General features: G+C 38.3%; 1 protein-coding gene across 1 annotated transcript in view; it reads left to right on the top strand.

The window, feature by feature from the left end:
- MYT1L (myelin transcription factor 1 like) overlaps nt 1–19,060 on the top strand; it is a 361,678-nt gene extending 342,618 nt beyond the window's left edge. Inside the window, exons 20-25 of the mRNA XM_069974064.1 lie at nt 1,986–2,207; nt 4,470–4,561; nt 8,308–8,411; nt 9,551–9,610; nt 11,964–12,107; nt 18,304–19,060. Coding sequence (XP_069830165.1) covers nt 1,986–2,207; nt 4,470–4,561; nt 8,308–8,411; nt 9,551–9,610; nt 11,964–12,107; nt 18,304–18,444 — 763 coding nt within the window. The 3' untranslated portion in view covers nt 18,445–19,060. The remainder of the gene's footprint in view (nt 1–1,985; nt 2,208–4,469; nt 4,562–8,307; nt 8,412–9,550; nt 9,611–11,963; nt 12,108–18,303) is intronic.
- The last annotated feature ends 3,119 nt before the right edge of the window (nt 19,061–22,179 follow it).

Raw genomic sequence — 22,179 nt, 5'->3', positions numbered from 1 at the left:
TCCAGACAGACACCCATGTAATACTGACTCCAGACAGACACCCATGTAATACTGACTCCAGACAGACACCCATGCAATACCGACTCCAGACAGACACCCATGTAATACCGACTCCAGACAGACACCCATGTAATACTGACTCCAGACAGACACCCATGTTAATACTGACTCCAGACAGACCCCTGATGTAATACAGACCCCTGATGTAATGCAGACTCCCGACAGACCCCTGATGCCCACAGAGACTAAATTTGCTCCCTACTAGTTCCCATTGTAAAATGTATTTCCCCATGTAATAAATACCTCAGACAGACCCCCATATGTAACACAAACCCGACAGACCTCCCATGTAAAGGTGCCTATATACCTTTAAAAACTGTTGGCCAAATGATCTTCCAGCTTACAGCTATCGCTAGCTATATGCCAAAAATGTATGTGTTCTCTATGGGGAGGGGAGGGGTAAGCCGCGACCAGACTGCTCTAGTTCTGGCTTATCCCACTGAGAACAAATAGGTCAAACAGTGATCTATAACTCCAGATGGACAGATCACATCATCTGTTACTGGAGAGTTGAGAGCAAACACACACAATGGAGAGTCGAGAGCACACACACACAACTTATACTATTGGCTTTATGTATTGAGTTTAGTACAAAGTGTATGGGCACCTAAATACAAAATGAGGCAGCCCCCCCGTAGCTAGGATTCACTGGCCCCATAGCAAAAAATTTTAAGCCCCCCCCCCCCCCCTCCCCTACGCACAACACAAAGTACTGCGCATATAGATATATATACAGTATATGCTCTGTGCTTTACTGGTGATGCACTGATAACCCCTGACCTCTGCACGGAGCTCTGCACATTTTCCTACTTGATTGTCAGCTGGAAAACAGAGGTAAGAGGTTATCAGTGCAGTGAAGCAGAGATCTCTGTCTTCTGCTTGTTAATCCTTTTTTTGTAATGCAGAAAGTAAGTAAATATTGGGTCACTTATACACTGCAGTACATAAGGGGTTAAGCAGAAGGACACATGCTCTTACCTCCCCCCCCCTCCTGCACGGGCCCCATAGCAACTGCCTACCCTGCCTCTATGGTAGCTACGCTACTGCCCCTCTTTAATACAGACCTTAGACAGACACAGTAACTGCTGCTAACATGGTAATTAACATAATAGAACTGACGTTATCATTTACCTGTTCTTTGTGCACCACAATAATGTTGTTGCTTTACCTGCAGCCCTATTGATATTGACCGATCAGTTTTACAAACTACCAAGCTTTGCTTTTATTTGCCATGTATATTGTGTATTGCCGCGATTTAACTGACAGCAATGGCAATGCTTTGAAGTCAATGAAAAGACGGACATCCAATGCACACAATGTATTGAATAATGGACGTTGTTGCCGTGGACGTCAAAATAGTGAACACGATCCTTATTTTCGGACGTCTTCTGCAAGCAGCGGACGTTTTTTATTAGTTGTTCGCCCACAGTTTTTCTTTTGCCACCGTTCTTTCTCCATTTTTACTATTAAATTCAATGGACTTTTCAATTAAGTCGCATCCAAAGGCCAATTAGTAACCAAACTAGTATAATGTACCAACAGTCATCAAGGGGAGGCCAGGCTGCTAAATGACGTCCGTAATTTTAGACTCGAAATGATGGACGTCATTTTAAACTGAGCTGAAAAAACGTTTGGTGAACATAGCCTTAGCGTATACGGTCACTTCTCGTGTGCTGCCCAACTCCACAAACTGAAAAAGTACATGTGCTAGTAGAAGTGAGCTTATTATCGGACTACAGGCTGTCATCTACTAGTACTGACATTCTGCAGACTTCACAGGACGGGCAGGACAGCAGTTTTGACACTTGCAGCCGGCATGTCAGCACATCCAGATCTGTTATTTTTGCTGAGGCAAGCAATCTAACAGTGATACTACTTCCAGCAATGTAAAGTAATATCTCCTCTCATGCTTCTTTTCTAACTAGATGCCCGGTCCCGGGGTGTGATGGTCAAGGACATGTCACAGGGAAATATGCATCACATCGCAGTGCATCTGGATGTCCTCTAGCAGCGAAAAGACAGAAAGATGGCTACTTGAATGGGTCGCAGTTTTCATGGAAATCTGGAAAGACTGAAGGAATGTCCTGTCCCACTCCAGGATGCGATGGCTCTGGACACATCAGTGGTAGTTTCCTTACACATCGAAGGTAAGACCCTTGACAATAAAGAATTAAATTAAATTAAATTAAATTTAAATTAAATTTCAGCAAAATTTACATAGATCAATATTAGAAATTCTTTAATATATCTTAACAGACAAAAATGCTTCATTCCCCTGTTATAAAATACCCACCATGCTAAATATCCACTCTCTAATTAAGCTTAGCGACAACTTTTATTTACTGGTTATGACATGTAGATAGCTGAGGGATCAGGTTACAAGCAATAGGGAGGACAGGGGTGGAGAGAGACACAGATATGCTACAGACGGGCAGAGACAGGGCAGATAAAAGGCAATTTACTGAGCAGAAAATGGCTTAAAGTGTCACTATCATTTGTTTTATTTATTTATTTATTTATTTATTTTTGCAGAAATCAGTAGTCCAGGCGATTTTATAAAACTTTGTAATTGGGTTTATTAGGTGAATATGTCATTATCTACATTCAAAAAGACTTTCCCCAGGAAATTATCAGGAAATCTCGACTAGTTTACATCAGTGGAGCCCTGTGCAATCTATAGAGAGAGGAGAGGGGGAGGAGGGAGATTAGTCATCAGCAGAGAGCAGAGAACAAAGGATTACACAGTGATAGCTACATGAAAGCCGGTATTCAGAGGTCAGAGAGGTATAAATTAACTCTTTGTTGTCCTGTTTTGGCGCCTCATCTCCCTCCACCCCTCCCCTCTCCATAGAGAACAATAAAGACAGGGGGGGAGAGCTTCAAACTGCTTTTTCATGATAAAAATGCATTTTTCGGGTAATAAACCCATTTACAATGTTTCTTAACCCCTTAAGGACCGGGCCAACTTGCATTTTTGAACTTCCGTTTTTTTCCTCCATGTGCTTAAAAGGCCATAGCACTTGCATTTTTTCACCTAAAAACCCACATGAGCCCTTATTTTTTGCGCCACTAATTGTACTTTGCAATGACAGGCTGAATTTTTTTCATAAAGTACACTGCGAAACCAGAAAAAAAATCAATGTATGGTGAAATTGAAAAAATTTTGTTTATTTGGGGGGTATGTGTTTTTGCGCCGTTTGCCCTGGGGTAAAACTGACTTGTTATATATGTTCCTCAAGTCGTTACGATTAAAACGATATGTAACATGTATAACTTTTATATTATTAGATGGCTTGTAAAAAATTCAATTCCCAGGCTTATAGCGCTTTTATCCTTTGGTCTATGGGGCTGTGTCAGGTGTCATTTTTTGCGCCATGATGTTTACTTTCTATCGTTACCTTGATTGCACATATGCGACTTTTTGATCGCTTTTTATTACAATTTTTCTGGATTTGTTGCGACCAAAAATGCGCAATTTTCCACTTTGGGATTTTTTGGCACTTACGCCGTTTACCGTCAGAGATCAGGAATGTGATAAATTAATAGTTCGGGCGATTACGCACGCGGTGATACCAAACATGTTTGTTTGTTTATTTATTTATTTGTATTTATAACATGGGAAAAGGGGGGTGATTCAGACTTTTATTAGGGGAGGGTTTTTTTTTGTTTTTTTACTAATAATTACACTTTTTTTTTCTTTTACACTTATACTAGAAGCCCCCTGGGGTTCGGGTTATTCCCCCCTGGGGTTAGGGTTATTCCCCCCTGGGGTTAGGGTTATTCCCCCTGGGGTTAGGGTTATTCCCCCCTGGGGTTAGGGTTATTCCCCCCTGGGGTTAGGGTTATTCCCCCTGGGGGACTTCTAGTATAGGTACTCTGATCTCTCATTGAGATCTATGCTGTATAGTAATACATAGTAATAATATAGTAATGAGGCTGAGATATATATCCCTTTAAGAGTATATTCATCTATCCCAGATTTATTGCAGAAAATCACTTCTATACATGGGAGTCATTTCATCATTTGGATTTCTATTGTGCCTAGGTTCAGCCTGGCCCTTTGGATGGAAATTCATTAGTGATGAGCGAATAGTGAAATATTCGAATATTCGATATTCGTACAAATATCTCCCTAATATTCGATCCCCTTAAAGTCTATGGGAACTCTATGGGTCTATTAAAAAAACATCTATTCGACCACTTATAGGTAAAAACCGGAAGTAGGGGGATTTGAAAGCTTATCGAATATTTATCGAATATTTGGCGAACTATTTGATAATATTCGATAGATCGAATACCTTACTATTCGATCGAACAGTATTCGCTTATCACTAAAATCCATACCATACATGCTTATATAGTAGCCATAAATACTAAGCACTATGTTACCGTTGGCATGTTTCTTGCAGTTTATCGGGATGCCCACGAGCCACATCAGCAATGAAGAAAGCCAGATTGTCAGGAGAAGAGATGATGACTATAAAGCAGCGGGCGACAAATGGTACTCACTTTTGCAGTGTTATATGATGAATTATAAAATTTACATTTTTTTTTTTTTTTTTTACAGAATGACAATATTTCTGATACAGAAGTCCAAATTTCTTGCACAGACAGATTGAAACAATAACAGTGGACTCCTTGTAGCTACCAAAAAGGATGTTAAGAATCTTAAAGGGGTACTCTAGCAAAAAAAAAAAAAAAAAAAAAACAATCTTTCAAATCAACTGGTGCCAGAGATTTGTAAGTTACTTCTATTAGAAAAAAAAAAGTCTTCCAGTACTTATTAGCTGCTGTATGTTCTGCAGGACGTGCTGTATTCTTTCTAGTCTGAAGAGCAGGAGAGGTTTTCTTTGGGGACGTGCTACAGTTCTGCACAGTTCCTGACATGGACAGAGGTGGCAGCAGAGAGAACTGTGTCAGACTGGAAGGAAAACACCACTTTCTGCAGGGCAGGGCATACAGCAGCTGATAAGTACTTGACGACTGGAGATTTTTAAATAGAAATGCATTTTAAAATTCTGCCAGACTTGTTATGCTCCGCCCCCACCTGCTCAACACAAGTTGCAGGGAGGCAGGAGGGGTAAGAAGATGTAAGTAGGGGACATATATGGGGGGATGGAGGGTATAAGGATCAACTACAGAGGGGGGAGGGATGTATACAGTATGGGAATTACTTGCAGAGGGGGAGTATACAGTATAGGGGGACAACTACAGAGGGGAGGGATGTATACAATATGGGGTGCATTACTGCATAGGGGGGGATATTTAGAGGATGGGGAAACAACTACAGAGAGGGGGGAGGCATACAGTATGGGGAGCCGTACTGCAGAGGGGGATGTATGCAGTACAAGGGAGGAACTATGGAGGAGGCCTGAGGCTTTTTTCAGAGGGAAAAAATATATTATAAGACCCTGTCTTATTTTCTGGGAAACACAGGGCTTTGTGTGATATATTTGAATTTTGAATCCTATTAAAAAATAATCATAGTTAGAATTCTGATTTATTTAGCAAATATATTTCAAATCTAATTACATTTGTATGCGGTGAGAATTTCTAGAGCAAACAAACAAGACAATGAATCAACAATATTATCTGATTTACATTGTGTGCTATGGAAGTTAGTTTTCAATACTTTACCTCAACACACACAATAAATAAAAAAGTAAATAAATAAATTAAATTAATTAATCAATTAATTAAGTAAAATATATGTAAATATATATATATATATATATATATATATATATATATATATTCTTTTTTTCTGAATATTGTAACTCCTTAGGCTATGTTCCCACAGCGTATCTTTTCGTAAAAGTCTGGCCGTTGTTACAATCGGCAACAACGACCGTACTTTGTACAAAAGGACACGCTGCCTTATCTTCAATGGGATCCCGGCCAGAGCGTATACAGATAGTATACGCTCCGGTTGGGATCCCTCGCTATTTAGTTAATAGTGTGCAGTGAGGAGTTCTGATGCGGCCGTGCTCAGATGCGCCCGCATCTGAACTTTACAGCGTGAAAGATTATCTGCAGTACCAGCTGGAATGATCTTTTCAGAGACCGGCCGGGTCACGGAACGGCCGGTCTCTTACAATGAGGGAACATAGCCTTATACTACATCACATCTAACTTCATTCTAAAACATTACTGTATCGCTCACACATATAAGGCTGGGTTCACACTAGATTTTTTTTTTTTTAAATGGATGGAAAAATGGATGTAATTGTGTGCATCCATTTTGATCCGTTTTTCCATTGACTTCCATTATAAAAAAAAGGCTCAAAACGCATCAATTTTTTTTAACGTACACAAATGCATACAGACCTTATTTTTGAGTACATTAAAGAAAACAGGTGCGTTTTGATTCCTTTTTTATAATGGAAGTCAATGAAAAAAATTATCAAAATGGATGCACACAATTACATCCTATTTTTCCATCCATTTTTTGCAAAAACGGATAAAAAAAAAAAATGATTGCAAGAATGCAGTGTGAACCCAGCCTAATTAGAAACATTGGAATAATAGTTGTTTGTTGGCTTGTTACTATTCAGTATTAAAAAGATTCGAAATTCGTTAAAAGGAACCTTTCACCATTGAAAATACTATCTCATCTATCAGTACCATGTTATAGAGCAGGAGAAGCTAAACAGATTTGTATTAGAGATGAGCTAACCGGGTTCAGGTTCGAGTCGATCCGAACCCGAACGTTCGGCATTTGATTAGCGGGGGCTGCTGAACTTGGATAAAGCTCTAAGGTTGTCTGGAAAACATGGATACAGCCAATGACTATATCCATGATTTCCACATAGCCTTAGGGCTTTATCCAAGTTCAGCAGTCACCGCTAATCAAATGCCGAAAGTTCGGGTTCGGATCGACTCGAGCATGATCCAAGTTCGCTCATGTCTAGTAAAGACATGTTAAAAGTTTTGTTCGGTCAGGATTTGACATGTATGGCCAGATATAGGCAACAATCTGTCTCTGGATGACCTCTTCTCTTCAGATCAGCTGTAGGGGAGGAAAATTTCACATGTACAAGTATTTCTGAAAATGTCTTGTTTGAGAAATATAGACTCGCTAATCCCCTTTGCTTCTTTTGTTGCCCTTGGTTACAGCCCACTAAGGTGGCTCAGGCATGCTCAGTTCAACTGCAATCTCCAGGAAGTACTGGAAGTTAGTCTCCACTGAGCCTGCAAGCTGTGGGGTTGTGAGGAAGTGTGTTTATTGTTACATAGCAACAGTAGGGTCAAATATTTCAGAAAGGAAAGCAGAAAGTTCCATGGGGAAGAGAACAGTATAGGGATGTAAGTTACTTTACTATAAACAGCACATTTGTCCTCCTCTATATATATGTATGTGGTCAATAGAGATGATCGAACATCGGGATTTTGCAGGTTTGATCGAACTCGAACCTTCTCGAACCTGCAGCATTTGATTCCCAATGCCTTCCCGTGGGGAAGGTGGAGACTGCCCGAGTACCGCCTGGAAAACAGGGATACATCCTAGGTAATAGGCTGTATCCCTGTTTTCCAGGTGGTACTTTGTCTGTCTCCCCCTTCCACATGGAGCGGGAAGGCATCGGGAATTAAATGCTGCACGTTCTAGAAGGTTCGAGTTCGATCAAACCTGCAAAATCCCGATGTTCGATCATCTCTAGTGGTCACATCTGATTTTATCAACTTTATTTTATGCTAAGTGCAGGGCATGCAAAACAATGCAAGGGATGAGTGCAACACAAACTAAGGGGATGTTCCCACTATGGAACAGGCACAGGCAGGGCAGACTCCGCTTGAAGTTCTGCCTGTCCCATTGACTCAGTGATATTCTGAAGCTCAATCTGCCATCCGCCCAAGGAATGGACATGTCAATTTTTTGGGTGGACGGCAGATTGAGCTTCAGAATATAATTGAGTCAATGGGATAGGTGGAACTTCAAGCAGAGTCCGCCAAGCGGCCTCCGATTGAAATTTCTGTGCAAATTCCATAATGGCAACATACCCTTAGTGTATCATGGCTATAAAGGCTTATAATACCTACAGTCCACCTCTAGTATCTTGCTAATACCTGTTTATTGTATACAATATGTTACTTTTATGTTTCTCGTAAGGCTCATTATCCAGTATCACATTAAATTCGAAATCTTCTCTTCTAAATATAATTTATCGACAGCGACGTTAATACAAGTGTTAGCAGTGATGCTTGATGGTTTACAACTCTATTACATATTTTCCTTTAATATCCCCTCAGGTATAGAAAATGATGAGGAAATAAAACAATTGGATGAAGAAATCAAGGAACTAAATGAGTCTAATTCCCAGATGGAATCGGATATGATTAAGCTGAGAACTCAGGTAACAGTTTTCTATAAGCAATATTGAAAATGTCTTTCTTAGGTAATTTCCTAAAGATTGTTATTACTGACTGTGCCGAGAAAGCATACAACTCCGCCATGTATGAGTTCCCTATAGGAGATGCCACTAACTTATCCATAAATTTAAGAAAAAAAATAATAATACTAAAATACGATAATGCAGTAAAGCTTTTATTCTCATACTCACCCATACTTCATGCATGCCCAGGTCATTGTTCCAAAGTGAACACATTCCCTTACTTGGTCACTATTGCTTACTGTAACGCAGATAGCCAAAGACACCGATTGTGATACTAAATCTCAATGATCATTGTCATTGTAACGTTTTTCTTTTTTAAAGCCTGCACTGTTTCTTTGTGACATGCATGTGCATGAAATACCGGATTACATCTCTATGTGACATACGTGAGTGCATCCGTACTTTTGTAAAATACCGTCTTCTGTGGCCACAAAATCATGCTGGCTGCATGGTATTCATCAACCAAGACATCAAATGTATCTATGGAAAGATTGGGACAAAAATAAAAAAATAAATAAATTACATGGAGGGTAAGGGTGAGGATGAGAACTCAGTGACCATTTTAATTTCGAGTGTTACGTTCAAGCGCGTGGCACTCATAAAATAATATAGTAAAAAACTACAATTTGACCATCTTCGAACCCCAATTTGCTGAAAAATAAATACAGATCATAGTAATAATAATAATTATCCCTAAAAATCGAACAAAATAAGAACTGCCTATTGTCTACTGACTTGCGATTATTGACGTAAATTGTCGTAGAATAGTTATGTTTGTATAATACAATTTAGTGGTTATGATTTTTATCATCGAAAGAGGTGGAACTAAAAAGCACACACATTACTATTGGTTTTCCAATTGACTATCAATTCGAAGCAACATCTAAGCCATTACTGAAGAGTGCTGGCTTACGACCTTGAACATCCCAGTTGACCTGTTGGACTAGTCCGGTGGCTAGTCTGGCAAATCCATCAACTGGTTCCAAAGTGACCCCTGCTGGTCGTTGACACACATGTCTATATTATTTCTCACTTGAATCAGTTCCACCTCTTTTGCTTCATTCTCTGCCCCCTTTTCAGCTTCTGCTCCCTCCCACTAGGTACTGGACGAGCGTCCTGTTGCTTGCCAAGAACCCTGTGTTGATGAATACCAATTTCATGTAAGTTACACGGGAGGGGAGGTTGTGTGATTTTTCCATGTAACTTACACGAAATTCAGCCTTGGAAGAATAAAAGTTATTCATAAGTAGAATTTGATTTTTTTTTTTTTTTGTTATTTACTAGCTTCATATTGCATACAAGGGTAGTTTGCATAGTAGGGGCTCAAGACATGAAATAAAAATTAGGACATCAAACGTTTAGTTTTTTTTATTTGTTAATTTTACAATACTTATATGTTTTTATATTATATAATTTTGGACATATAAATGTTAGTTCATTTTTAAAGCAAAAACAATAGTGTGTGTTACGTAGGGCCTTAGAGGTTGGGGCATTATGTACCGCCCCTGAAGAACCTAAATTTATATGTAATTTATATGTAATTCATATGTAATAAATAGATTAAGTGCCATATTTAAATCAGGCTGTAAAACAATATGGTATGTTAAGAGCAGTAAGAAAAGGGAGGAAAGAGTGACAGTCCCATGATACTTAGTAATAAATCCCTTTAATAAAGTTTTCTCCCTGTAAAAACATCATACAGTTATTATATTATGCAGATTGGCAAATGTATGGAACTGCAGTTGAAAACTTGAGGCTGATGATGTCGCTTATTTGGGACACCATGATGTCATTCAGTTTTTAGATGGGTAGGAAAGGAACACACTGCAGTTGGTTGAAGGAGACATGTACCAGTGAGCATGCTCGCATAAGGATGGTGTGTGATATATAGTATCCAGATATAGTATCCAGGGGTATATGGGGTGTGGGCACAACTGTCAATTTTATAGTGCACCTGTCATGACAGCCGCTGCCGGATCAGCATCAAATTTCACCATTTACCCAAAGGTTCGGGTAGCCATGGCTACAAAGACACAGAGACCGTAATGTGCACAACCCCCATTCTAATCCAATGCATTATGGTTTCAGTATGTTTGTAGCCATGCGTATCTGAACTTCTGGGTGAAGGGTGAAAAGAATCGCTGATCCGGCAGCGGCCGTCATGACAGGTACACTCTAAAATATTTTAAAAAATGAATCAACAAACTATAAACCAGGAACCATCAACATATGTCTACAGACCACAGACAATTAGAGAAACTACCAAGAACATCTCAACTTTAAAGATGGCCATAGGGTGAATGTTGAACAACAGTTGAGTGAACAATTACGGCACTCACTAGCATGTCCTTAATGAATAAAAACATAGAAGATTATCGGAAGAAAAAGACCACTTGGTCCATCTAGTCAGCCCTCTATTTTAAGCAGTGTCCATATTGCAGAAACAGACCAATGAACGTTTCGCACCACCTCCTTCTTTGTCAAGGCTACAAAGTGCAGGTGGTGCGACACTGCTTAATAATGAATATTCATTAAGGACATGCTGGTGAGTGCCGTGATCATTTCATTTGGATGATACAATTGTAGACTGCTATATACTTACGCCACCGAGCACCACCTAGGTCCAAGCCCATTAGCACTTTTTTAACCAGATGAACACTTGAAGTGGGTGTTAAGTGTAACGACATTGCCAACTTCATTTTCTATGGATTATGGACGCCACAGAATAGCCATAAAGATTTTAGTCTATGTTGATGATTGAAGTTGTTCAGTTTGGCCATAAATGACTGATGGCACCGGGTGAAGGATGAAAAATCTTTCTGGGACATCATGAGAAGATTCTTTCCGGGAAGATCATTCGTAGATAAAAGATTTTTCCTGCGTGAAGGATTTTTCATCCAGGAGCCCACTTTTTACCACAGTCTAAATGATCATCACCACCCGATGGTCAATCATTTTGGCTGAAATGGCTAGTTTTCATCAACTCTAATGTAATGTATATGGTTACCTTTACTATTCAAATTACCTTAGAGTAACAAACCACAAAGTAACACACACATTGTAAACTGAAACTGACAACAGTTACATAACCATTTGTACATATATGTGATAGGACGTATTGTATATATGGGATGTGCTGTAACCATTAAGGGAAAATCCACCAGATATAAAGTTATAACAATACAGTACTTTAGCTCTTATTCATTCAGAATTATCACAATACTAAAAATTGAAATAGAAACTGAGATACAATTTTATAAAGAGATGAAAATATAATTTTAAGATTTATTTTTACATTTTTTTCCTTTAATAATTAAATTTTGGTTAAGCAATGTAGGAAGATAGGTACCAGTTGTGCACAAAAAAAAAAAAATTGATGCTTTAAACCATCATAGTTCATTTGATTATTATAGCAATGATCTTTCTTAGAAGTAGTATTGTTGATGACACTGTGGTTACATTATATGTTTTGTAATACCTTGTGTTGTGTTTTGCACCTATGTATGATTATAGATTACAACAATGGAGAGTAACCTGAAGAACATAGAAGAGGAGAACAAAGTCATTGAGCAGCAAAACGAGTCTCTTCTCCATGAGCTGGCCAATCTAAGTCAGTCTTTAATTCATAGTCTAGCTAATATCCAGCTACCCCACATGGTGAGTGTCCATCATGCAAAATAAGAATGTACAGTATATTTGGTCACTTCTTTGGTAACTGTTTTGGGAACCTCCATGTATAGTACCTTCCAGTGGTCATTGTGTTTTGGTTGAGCATAGAGGACCATCAATTGTCTGGACTATATACATATATTTTCATTGTCACTTATTTTCTTCTGTCATCAGACATACAATTTTATTTTTTCAGATTTTTTTTCTTCTCAACTATAACCATCTTTAAATCCACCTTTAACCATCAGTGTTACATCATCATTGTCTTGACGTTAATTTAGACAGTACTGTAGTACAATTTTAGTTCCTTTATACTGACATGTTCCGTCTATTTTTGTTGGGTCTCCACCCTTCTGTTTTTCACTCTTTTTCTTCCGTTTTTTTTCCGCCTACATAATTCTTGCCTACCGACTTAAAGGGATCCTGTCTCAATGAACACATTTTTAAGCTTTCGGGTTTATGTGAAGCTGAGTGGATTGATATACAAGTTATATAAGATATATAAGTGGGAAAAGATTCAGTGGTAATTTATCCATGTCAATCTCTGGGCTTAAGAGTCTGTCCTAATCAGTGATTGAGAAGCGTGAGCAGATTTATTCAGAAAAAGCCATTAGTCACGGAGCAGGACCACATGGAAAAAATACAAGTTCTAATGAAAACTATATATAAACTTGCTCATCTCCTTCTGTTCTATAACTTAGTTCTGGCAGAACAGACCACATATTCAGTGTGACAGGTTCACTTTAAATGTGTTTAGCTTATTTCTAAAGGTCCAATTATGGATGAAATCACATCTTGCTCTCTACCCATGGTCTACTCCTCTTCTCTTTTCTCAATAGTTCATCCCATACACATCTTCAGGATTTCTCTAGAGCTGCTCCTCATCTTTGGGATCCATGATCATGCTCGATAAGAGCTTCTTTCCGCATCAATCAGCCAATCAACCAACCTTTCCTTTTCCATCTTTCTGGAGACTCATTGTTAGTGTTGTTAATGTGGAGTTACCTTAGTCATCCTATTCTCCGGGTGCTACGTATGTTGTCATTGTGGTTTCCATAAATAATTTGGGCTATATGGATTGCACATCATCAGCAAGCCAAGTCATACCTTGTTATTTCAAGTTCTCCTCCATCCCCTTCATGTGAACGGTTTCTATGCTTCTCTACGATGTACTTGGTGATATAGGAATAGTACTCACAAGACACGCCATATCACCATTGTACGACATTAAATATAGTTATTTTCTTTCATGTGAAATATATTGATCTATATTTTTTGAGATTTCTTAAGGTATTTGATTAAAATAAGGTGGTTAAAGGGACATTTCGAACAAGGACAGTTTTTTTTAACTTATTTTTTTACATATCGCTGCATTTGTTACACTCTATATGTATTTTTACTGAATATAAATATGCTTTCTTATTGACTTATTGGTTTTGTTTTTAATACTGCAGTCATAATGTCTTACATGTCCTACAATGGGGAGTACAAAGCAATATACACCTTGTACCTTATAGGTGTTACTATATAAAGCGATAACATGGCCTTTATGAGGGCATCGGAAATTTTAATTTCCCTTCCAGTTCTCCTAAAGGAAATGTAGCAATTAAGTAAAAAATTCATCTCCAAAAAATTTGCTTACCTTTATATCACCATTTTAGAGATCCCCCCCACACATACACACTGTTGTCTACCACACCACTACTAAATTCTCATACGTCCTTGACAACTACTAGGTGCAGTATTTTTTAATGTTATTACTTCTCCAGAGGACTCCATAGACTCTTAACATAGTCGTTGCTGCTTCAGGTATTTTGCAACTTTTAAAATCCACTTTCTGGTGCATGACCACAAAAGAATCATCAAGTAGAGATGAGAGCAACTTGAGCATGCTTGAGTCTGATCATTCCGCATTTGAATACCGGTGGCTGAAAAAGTTGGATGCAGCCCTAGGGAGTCCAGCAAAACTTAGATATAGCCAAAGGTTCGAGGGTGTTCAAGTTGCACTCATCTCTAACATCAAGTCATGGATTCCAATAGGGCTGAGGCTTGTATTCCCTGTCTGTTGGTGTCTATGAATTGCTTAAGCAAGTGGCTCAGCAAAGCTTCTAGCCGTAGGAAATAATAGAGTAGGAGCTCATGGGTCATAAATATTCTATTTCTGGGGATCTGACACATCAGCTGTTACCTGACTGGTACCTGTTGTTGTACTCCCGTTTCCCGCTTCTGATTTATCCACCTGCCAATCTCATTCTGCTGTTCTAATGATGACCCATGGACCCACTCGAGACCATGGCACAGGTCCTTCAGTGCCACCACAGTCAATCTATAACTATTCTCAAGGGCTAAAACCTGAGTCCTCCTGCAAGGAACCTGAGAGTCCATACCTCCTTTTGTTGGTTAAAGGGAACCAATCTCTTCCTGAGGGAGAGTGAGTTGGCTCCACTACCTTAGGGCCCTATTCCACCAGACGATTATCGTTCAGATTATCGTTAAATCGTTCAAATCTAAGCGATAATCATTCAGTTGAAATGCAGTTAACGATTAACGACCGAACGAGAAATCGTTGATCGCTTTATAAGACCTGGACCCATTTGTATCGTTGCTCATTCGCAAATCGTTCGCATTGAATAAGACGTCGTTCGGTCGTTTGCAGTAGATACGAACGCAATAGTGAAGAAATAGCGAAGAAAAAACGATTGCAAACAATCATAAGTAATGATTATCTTTCCATGGAAATGAGTGAACGTTTTCAGCTCTTTCGCAATAGCGGACATTTGAGATCGTTAATCGTTAATGATTATGCGAACGATAATCGTCCGGTGCAATAGGGCCCTTACACCTGCCGGGCACAGCTCTCAGATCAAAGATCTCAGCTTAGAGCTTAATAAGAGAGTTGTCAATGGTTGGTCAGTTGACTAATCTAGGTGTAGATGGAAAGTGGGGACAAAGCAACTGGCAGACTGGATCGGGCAGTCGGAAAAAAAAAAATTCCAAAGCTTTTGTGTCCTTCAACATCTGTCATCAGCGGAGATTTGGGAAGCCCCATACACATTATATCGTTGGTCAGTCCCACTTATTTGATATGTTAATTGCTGTTTTTATGTGTAAGCAGGGGTATGCAGAAGAGTCCGTATAAGCTCACCCCCGGACAAAATTTCATACAATTTTACTAAGTTAATATTCAATTTAAATCCAGATCTTTACAGGGGTCAGTGGGTTAGCTTAGTGGGACCATAGTAAGGAGCTTAAAAAAGTTTTTGGAAACCTTTTCATCAAGAACATATTAAAGAGTTCTTGACTGATGGTGAGAAGACCTGGGAAAGAGAAGAAGTTCTGACCCAGGTGATAAGAAAATTGAAAATTATATTCTTCCATTCCACCCAAGAAAAAAAGTAGCTGAAATGTCCCAGGAGGAGAAGGCTCTTCTTCCTCATAGAAGAATCTTGGCACTTCTTACTATTTTTTTTTAAATTACTTTTTAAATGTCTGAGGAATGAGACCCCTTTATTCAAGGCTGGACTTAACTGTATCTCCAGGCACCAATGACTATAGATGATTGAACATTGGAAAATATAAGGTTCTATAGAATTTGAACCTTGTTGAACCTTCCGCATTTGATTCCCGAAGCCTTCCTGGTCCGTGGGGAAGGAGGAGACAGCCCGGGTACCTATGCTGAATCCCGGAATTCCTGGCGGTACCGGGCTGTCTCCTCCTTCCCCACAGACTGGGAAGGCATCGGAAATCAAATGCTGAAGGTTCAACAAGGTTCAAGTTCTATAGAACCTAAGATTTTCCGATGTTCGATCATCTCTACCAATGACAATGATAAAAATTATATTCTAGAAGTATAGTAAACCACAACATTGCAGTAAATTGTTATGTTTCAAGGTTGTGGCGATATAGTTTCTCTTGTAGCCTGGAACGTCTACAATAGTTATTCAATAAGCAGAATTAGAAGGAAAAACTGACAATAATAATAACCAAAGTAAACTTACAAAATATAATTTACTTTTTTAATGAATACTTTATTTTTACCATCATACCGCACAGAATGTCATCAAGAATCACAGCTAGGAATTGTTTGACAAGGGCAGACTAGGAAAATCTTGCACATTGATGGATGAAATCAAGATACAAGGGAATCCAATTCTGCACCTCTGGCCTGTATGACCCCATTGCTCTTGATGTTTGGTCGCATGGATAGGAGTTAATCTTCTGTAAAAACTTGTTAGCTCTTATTTTCATTCACATCTTCATATAATTCTAAAACATTATAATTATAGATAAGCGAATCTCGAGCACACTTGGGTCAGTCTGAACCCAAATGCTCTGTATTTAATTACCAGTGGCTGAAGAAATTGGATGCAGCCCTAAGAAGTCCTCTAAAACATGGATACAGCCTATAGTCTATGGCTGTATTCATGCTTTCCAGGCAGACTTAGGGCTACATCCTACTTCTTTGGCAATCAAATGCCAAGCATTCGGGTTTGAGCAAACTCGAGAGTGCTCAAGATTCGCTCATGTGTAATTGTAGTCAATTCAAATCAGATCTCTAATCAACTAATGGTCAAGCAGGAGCTAAAAGCAACAACAACAAAAAAAGAGAACAATGGCAAAGATATGGATAATTGCCCAGGGGACCAGACTGCTTCAAAGTCATTCAGATTATTGTTGTTTTCTCAAATTTCTCATTGACCATTTAGTAGTCTCGTTTCTCGTTGTCTCCTTGTCTAAAGTACTTTTTTTTTTTTTTTTCTTTTTTTTTTGAGGCCTTTGAAATGGTTTGCAGGCTGGAAAAAAAAGTAATAATTTTCTGCTGGTTGTGAAGGACGCCATAAATAGGTCAATTCTGTAAGCCTTCCTGGGATTGTGGCTCTATTAGAAACATAGGGGACTGAAGTGTAAATCTGAGAACTAACCTAGACAATTCTATGAAATATGGCAGATATCACCAAAAGTCACTCGGTCTCTGAAGCAATCTAGAGAGTAACTGGGCAATGTGTGAGCAATCTGTGTAGGTACTAAGTACCACTGCAACATAACTTTAAATCATGGTTCTGTACTTTTCATCTCTACTCATGACACTTTAACAATATAGTTCTTAGTTCTCATGTGACCCATATTCCATGGGTTTGTTATGGAGTATCGATCACTATTCACTTTAGATACTCAAGTATAAAAGTACAAATTGCAGCAACCATTAGAGGGCTCAACCAAGTTGAAGGTAGAGTATTGGATAAGAGATGCTGTGGAGTGACCTGTTTATATGTGTGATCCAGGCAAATGGTCTTTCATGGTCTTTATACATAGAACAGCACTATTCCCTACATCATACGACAGGCTACACTATCATTCCTACATGCTAATAAACAGGTAATAAAGCATTGTAGACAGTGATGCAGTATTAGGCATCTAAAGCTCTATTAAAAGACAAAAGCAGAGAGGAAGCCTATACGCTTTCAATAACTATTGGACAAACAATTGTTCACTCTATTGTTATCTCTCCCATCCTCATCCCTCACATTAACATTTAATCAATGTGTTCCCTATGGAGAGGGAAATGTTAAAGTGAATGTACCATTGGGTACACCGCTTTTGGTACTTTACATTAATGTGTCAGCGCTGGCATGGGATGTCGGTGATGCGCTCCCTTTTTGGAACAGCCACCTGTTTCCAGCGCATGGTGTCGGTCTAGTCCTGAGCTCTGGCTCGCCCCAGTGCAACAAAACCCCCTCTCTTTTGTGACTCTGGTGCCCAATCATCCCTTCCAGACCAAAAGGGTAAGACATCATATGTCCGGGAGCTGGGAAGCCCCCATAGACATTATACTGCCAGTTGAACCGGCCACCAGCTGGGTGTTCAGCCAATTTCAGTATAAATTTTATAAGGACCTTTAGCCCTCCTTTTTATCATTCTTTGAGTATACATTGGATCACAAGAAAGAAAACTGTCTCTCTAGTACATCGATAAAAAGTTGCCCAGTGGCCAGACAATCAATGATGTCTATCTTTAGTAATATTTATTTCAGCGCCCCCTCATGGTCTCCACTAGTCATAACAATGGATCTATTTCATTCCTGGAGGGTTTGTTAAGTTCTTCTGCTTTGTCACTTAAAAACTTAAAATTTACCCATACAAAAAAGATACTCTAAAACTAATGCCGATTGCCTACTTTCTTGTAGGATCCCATCAACGAACAAAATTTTGATGCCTACGTGACCACGTTGACAGACATGTATACAAATCAAGATCGCTATCAAAGCCCGGAAAATAAGGCACTTCTGGAAAACATAAAGCAAGCCGTTAGAGGAATCCAAGTCTAAAGGGAAAGCCTTGCTCGAACAACAAAATAAAGACGCCTCTTGTTTTCTGCTGCTGTAATCTACCAGAAAAGTGTTATATATATTTATTCATTCTGAGACAGTGTTATGCTTACAAGACTCCATGATGATTTTATGTCTTGCTTTAAGAATAGTACCTGCTGAATAGATTTTGAATACATTCACATTTTGTACGTTTTCATATAAGCTAACATTGTGTGATATGCCATGTAATGTTTATAGCTGCTAATGTATGCACATTTTTAAGGTAAATATATTTCTGAAAAAAAGGGAAGCTGCCGAAGAGAATCAGAGGGTAGATTTTTTTATGCTTTGGTGATCAACATTTTAGTATTTTGAACTCGAGAAGACAAATTACCCTTCTAAATGGTATTGCCATCTGCTGCCACTTTCTAGAAATTTTCATTTGGTCTCTAAAAACTGGAGATTTTAAGGTTTGGAAGAACATATTCCATGATGCGCTCTTACTGTTTCAAAGCAGTAAAGCAAAATTGCTTTATTTTTTAAAGGACCTTTCAAGTATAAGGCTGAATGTTTTTGGTTTTAGATGTTGGCGTTACGAGCGGGACAATTAAATGAGTTTTTTTTTTAACTCTAAAGAGTGGACATTGGAGAGTTGTAAGATATACTCAAATTTTTGGTTTGACGTAAGACAACATCTAGCTACGAAAACTTATGGGGGGGGGGGACAAAGCAGCTTAAAAGCACTTTTCATTCATAAGTGAACTTCATCTGATCTCAATATGGGAACCTCCATTGTTGAACTATATTGGAAGAGAACGTTGAGATAATTCCTACTGATCTTTTTTTCAAAACAGACTTTGGAGAAAAAGCCACTACTCACCCTTCATTCCCGGATCGATTCATTTTTCCCTTTTGAACTGCGTGATACACAAAAAATATACTTGTACTGGATTCCTGCATTTTTGATCGAGGATGAAAGACACTATTTTTAATACATTTTCTGTTGCCTTTTTTCATTGTGTTTTCATTTCAAATGGGGGTTTTTACAAGTAATGCAAAAAAAAAAAAAGAAAAAAAAAAAAGAAAGAAAGAAAACCCGTTTTGATCCCTGGAATAATTCCAAAAAATAGATTTAGTTGAAAATGAAGTCGACCATCTAAGTTTGAACCTTTTACGTCTAACCATTTTTCCCTGCACAGGTTGTGTTTGTGTCTCGTGACAACAACAAGCAAAAATTTGAATTTGAATTCTTGTTTAACTGTCCTTCCTGGGAAATTTTTTTAATTCTGTTAGATGACCAAACTTCAGACAGCACTTATTTTTTATTTATAATTTTTGTATTGTGCTCATTTCAAAGCCGAATGTTTTTTTTTTTTCTCTCTCTCTCTCTCTCTCTCTTTGGTTTCATTACTTTAACATAATTTATGTTCTTCTAAACAACTGCACTAATCGTATGCATAAGACCACTTTTTAAGTCAAAGATGTGTTGTGTTTATAAAGATGTCAAAAAAAGGATTCTTATTTTTTATTTAAATCGCATATCTTTTTCCTTCCATGTGTTGATGTTATGCAGAAAGTACAATGTACTTTAGAATTTTGCTATGAAAAAAAAAAAAGATGGTGTTTTTTTTAGAAAAATAAAAAAAAAATATTTTTAGCAAAATAGGACTTACAGGGTCATTGTCCCCACAATGTGCCAGTTGATAATTTGCACTTACCTTGTCCTATATATCCATAATATACGGAGGTGTGCAATTTTTTTTGTGTCTATAGCCTTTGTGACACTGACAAGAAAAAATAAAAAATAATAAAAAAAAAATATATAAAAAATAGAAAAAAAAAAGCAAAACAAAAAGGACAGAAGATACTGGAAGCCATGACGGCTGTTTCAATAATATCGCTAAGGGAGGTTACAGGGATCTCACAACTAATATTCTAATACAATACTCAACCTCGGTATATATATGTATAAATATATGTATATCCCAGCGGCACTTTATACTATTCACTGTACAAATGCTAACAGTTTTCCAAGAGGACTTTAATAACTAGCTGGGAGAAGATTATGTAATTACTTTGGGGGGGCTTTGCAGTATGTTCTCTGTAAAGGCCTGTCTTTCTGTTGTGCTCTTAGTCGTAGCGGTCATGCTCAGAACTGCCTTTTCGGAAGTCGAAGCAAGGTGCTTGATGTTCACCTTCTGCCATATCCATGTCATACATCGTCTCGGAAAAAAAAACAAAAAAAAACTTTTTTTTTCGAGGGGTGACCATTGTTAATACCGGCATTAGCCTTTTCCACGGCATTGTGTCTGCAGCTTATTCGCCAATATAGTAACGCTTTCAGTAGATTAATAGATAGTATCAGTTGGGAATATTATTGTTATCACCTATGTACAATGGAAAGGGATTTTAAGCACAAACCTGCTGCTCATTTAATGGTGGTACATGATACTGTATCAAATCAAAAAAACCTATCTGTGACTATTATATATAGGGATCACAAAAAAGTGTCACATATTAGAATGCTGATCTTTCATATGGAATTATTGTGAGTCATCGAAGTTTATTATTTATTCTAACTTATTGTTCATATTCATTTCTAAGTTTAATTTAAGTAATCATTTATGAAGACAGAATTTTGTATAAACTATTTATTGTGCTCTCTGTGGAACTGAAGTTTGATTTATTTTTGTACTACACGGCATGGATTTGTTGATGACATTTTAATTTTGCGATAAATGTGTGGAATCACAAGTTGCTGTGATACTTCATTTTTAAATTGTGAACTTTGTACAAATTTTTGTCATGCTGGATGTCAACACATCTTACTCTAAATAAAAGAGGAAAAAACTACGCGTTGCCATATTTGTAGCACCGTGTCCACATTTTCACCTTCTTACTTGATGTATCGGCGGCCATAGCAAATAAATATTTAGCTAATAGTTTTAGTCTTTGTTTTTTTATGTTATTAGTAAAGATGAGTTTGCCTGAGTCTGATTGTTCGTCAGTTGAATACCGATGGGTGAAGAAGTTATAAGGAGCCCTAGGTAGTCCGAGAAAACATGGATACAGTCTACGGTCTATGGCTGTCTCCATGTTTCCAAGACTCCCTAGTGCTGCATCCAATTTCAGCGAGCAGTATACAAATGCGGAAAGATCGGACTCGAGCACCCTCCATCTCTTGTTTTTAGTACTGTATGTTTATTGGTTTTTGCATGCTTTGTCTCACTATCTCTGCATGTCACGGGTATACATTGTGACATTGTCAAAGGGTTATACCTTGGGACCAAATGCTTGAGGAGAGTTTCCTAAAGATTTAAGGGGATTTATAGGTCATTTTTATTGTTATTTGTTTTTAAAGCACCCTTGATTTAAGAGCGCTGTACATATGATAAGGGGTTGACATTCAGAGAATAAAATCAAGAAAAAAAACTACATGAATAAAGTAAATGACTGGTATATAGGGAAAAAGACCCTGCCCACAAGGGCTTACAATCTACAAGGTGAGGGGGCTGGTAGTCAAAAGTGTGGTGCAGAGTTTTTGTAGGTTGTAGCCTAATCTGAAGAGCTGGGTTTTCAGGTTGCTCTTGAAGGGTGAAAGCCCGATTTTTCGGTGTAGTGAGTTCCAGAGTATGGGGGAGGATTGGGCAAAATCTTGGAGGTGGTTGTGTAAGGTGCGAATAAGGGAAGATCACAAATTGAGGTCATGAGAGGATTGATTGAATATCAAGTCAGAGCTATAGGGTGGGGACA

This window comes from Dendropsophus ebraccatus, chromosome 6 (assembly GCF_027789765.1).
Source record: "Dendropsophus ebraccatus isolate aDenEbr1 chromosome 6, aDenEbr1.pat, whole genome shotgun sequence".
Classification (NCBI taxonomy): domain Eukaryota; kingdom Metazoa; phylum Chordata; class Amphibia; order Anura; family Hylidae; genus Dendropsophus; species Dendropsophus ebraccatus.
The sequence above is the reverse complement of the archived record's forward strand: the minus strand, read 5'-3'. Positions and strand labels throughout refer to the sequence as shown.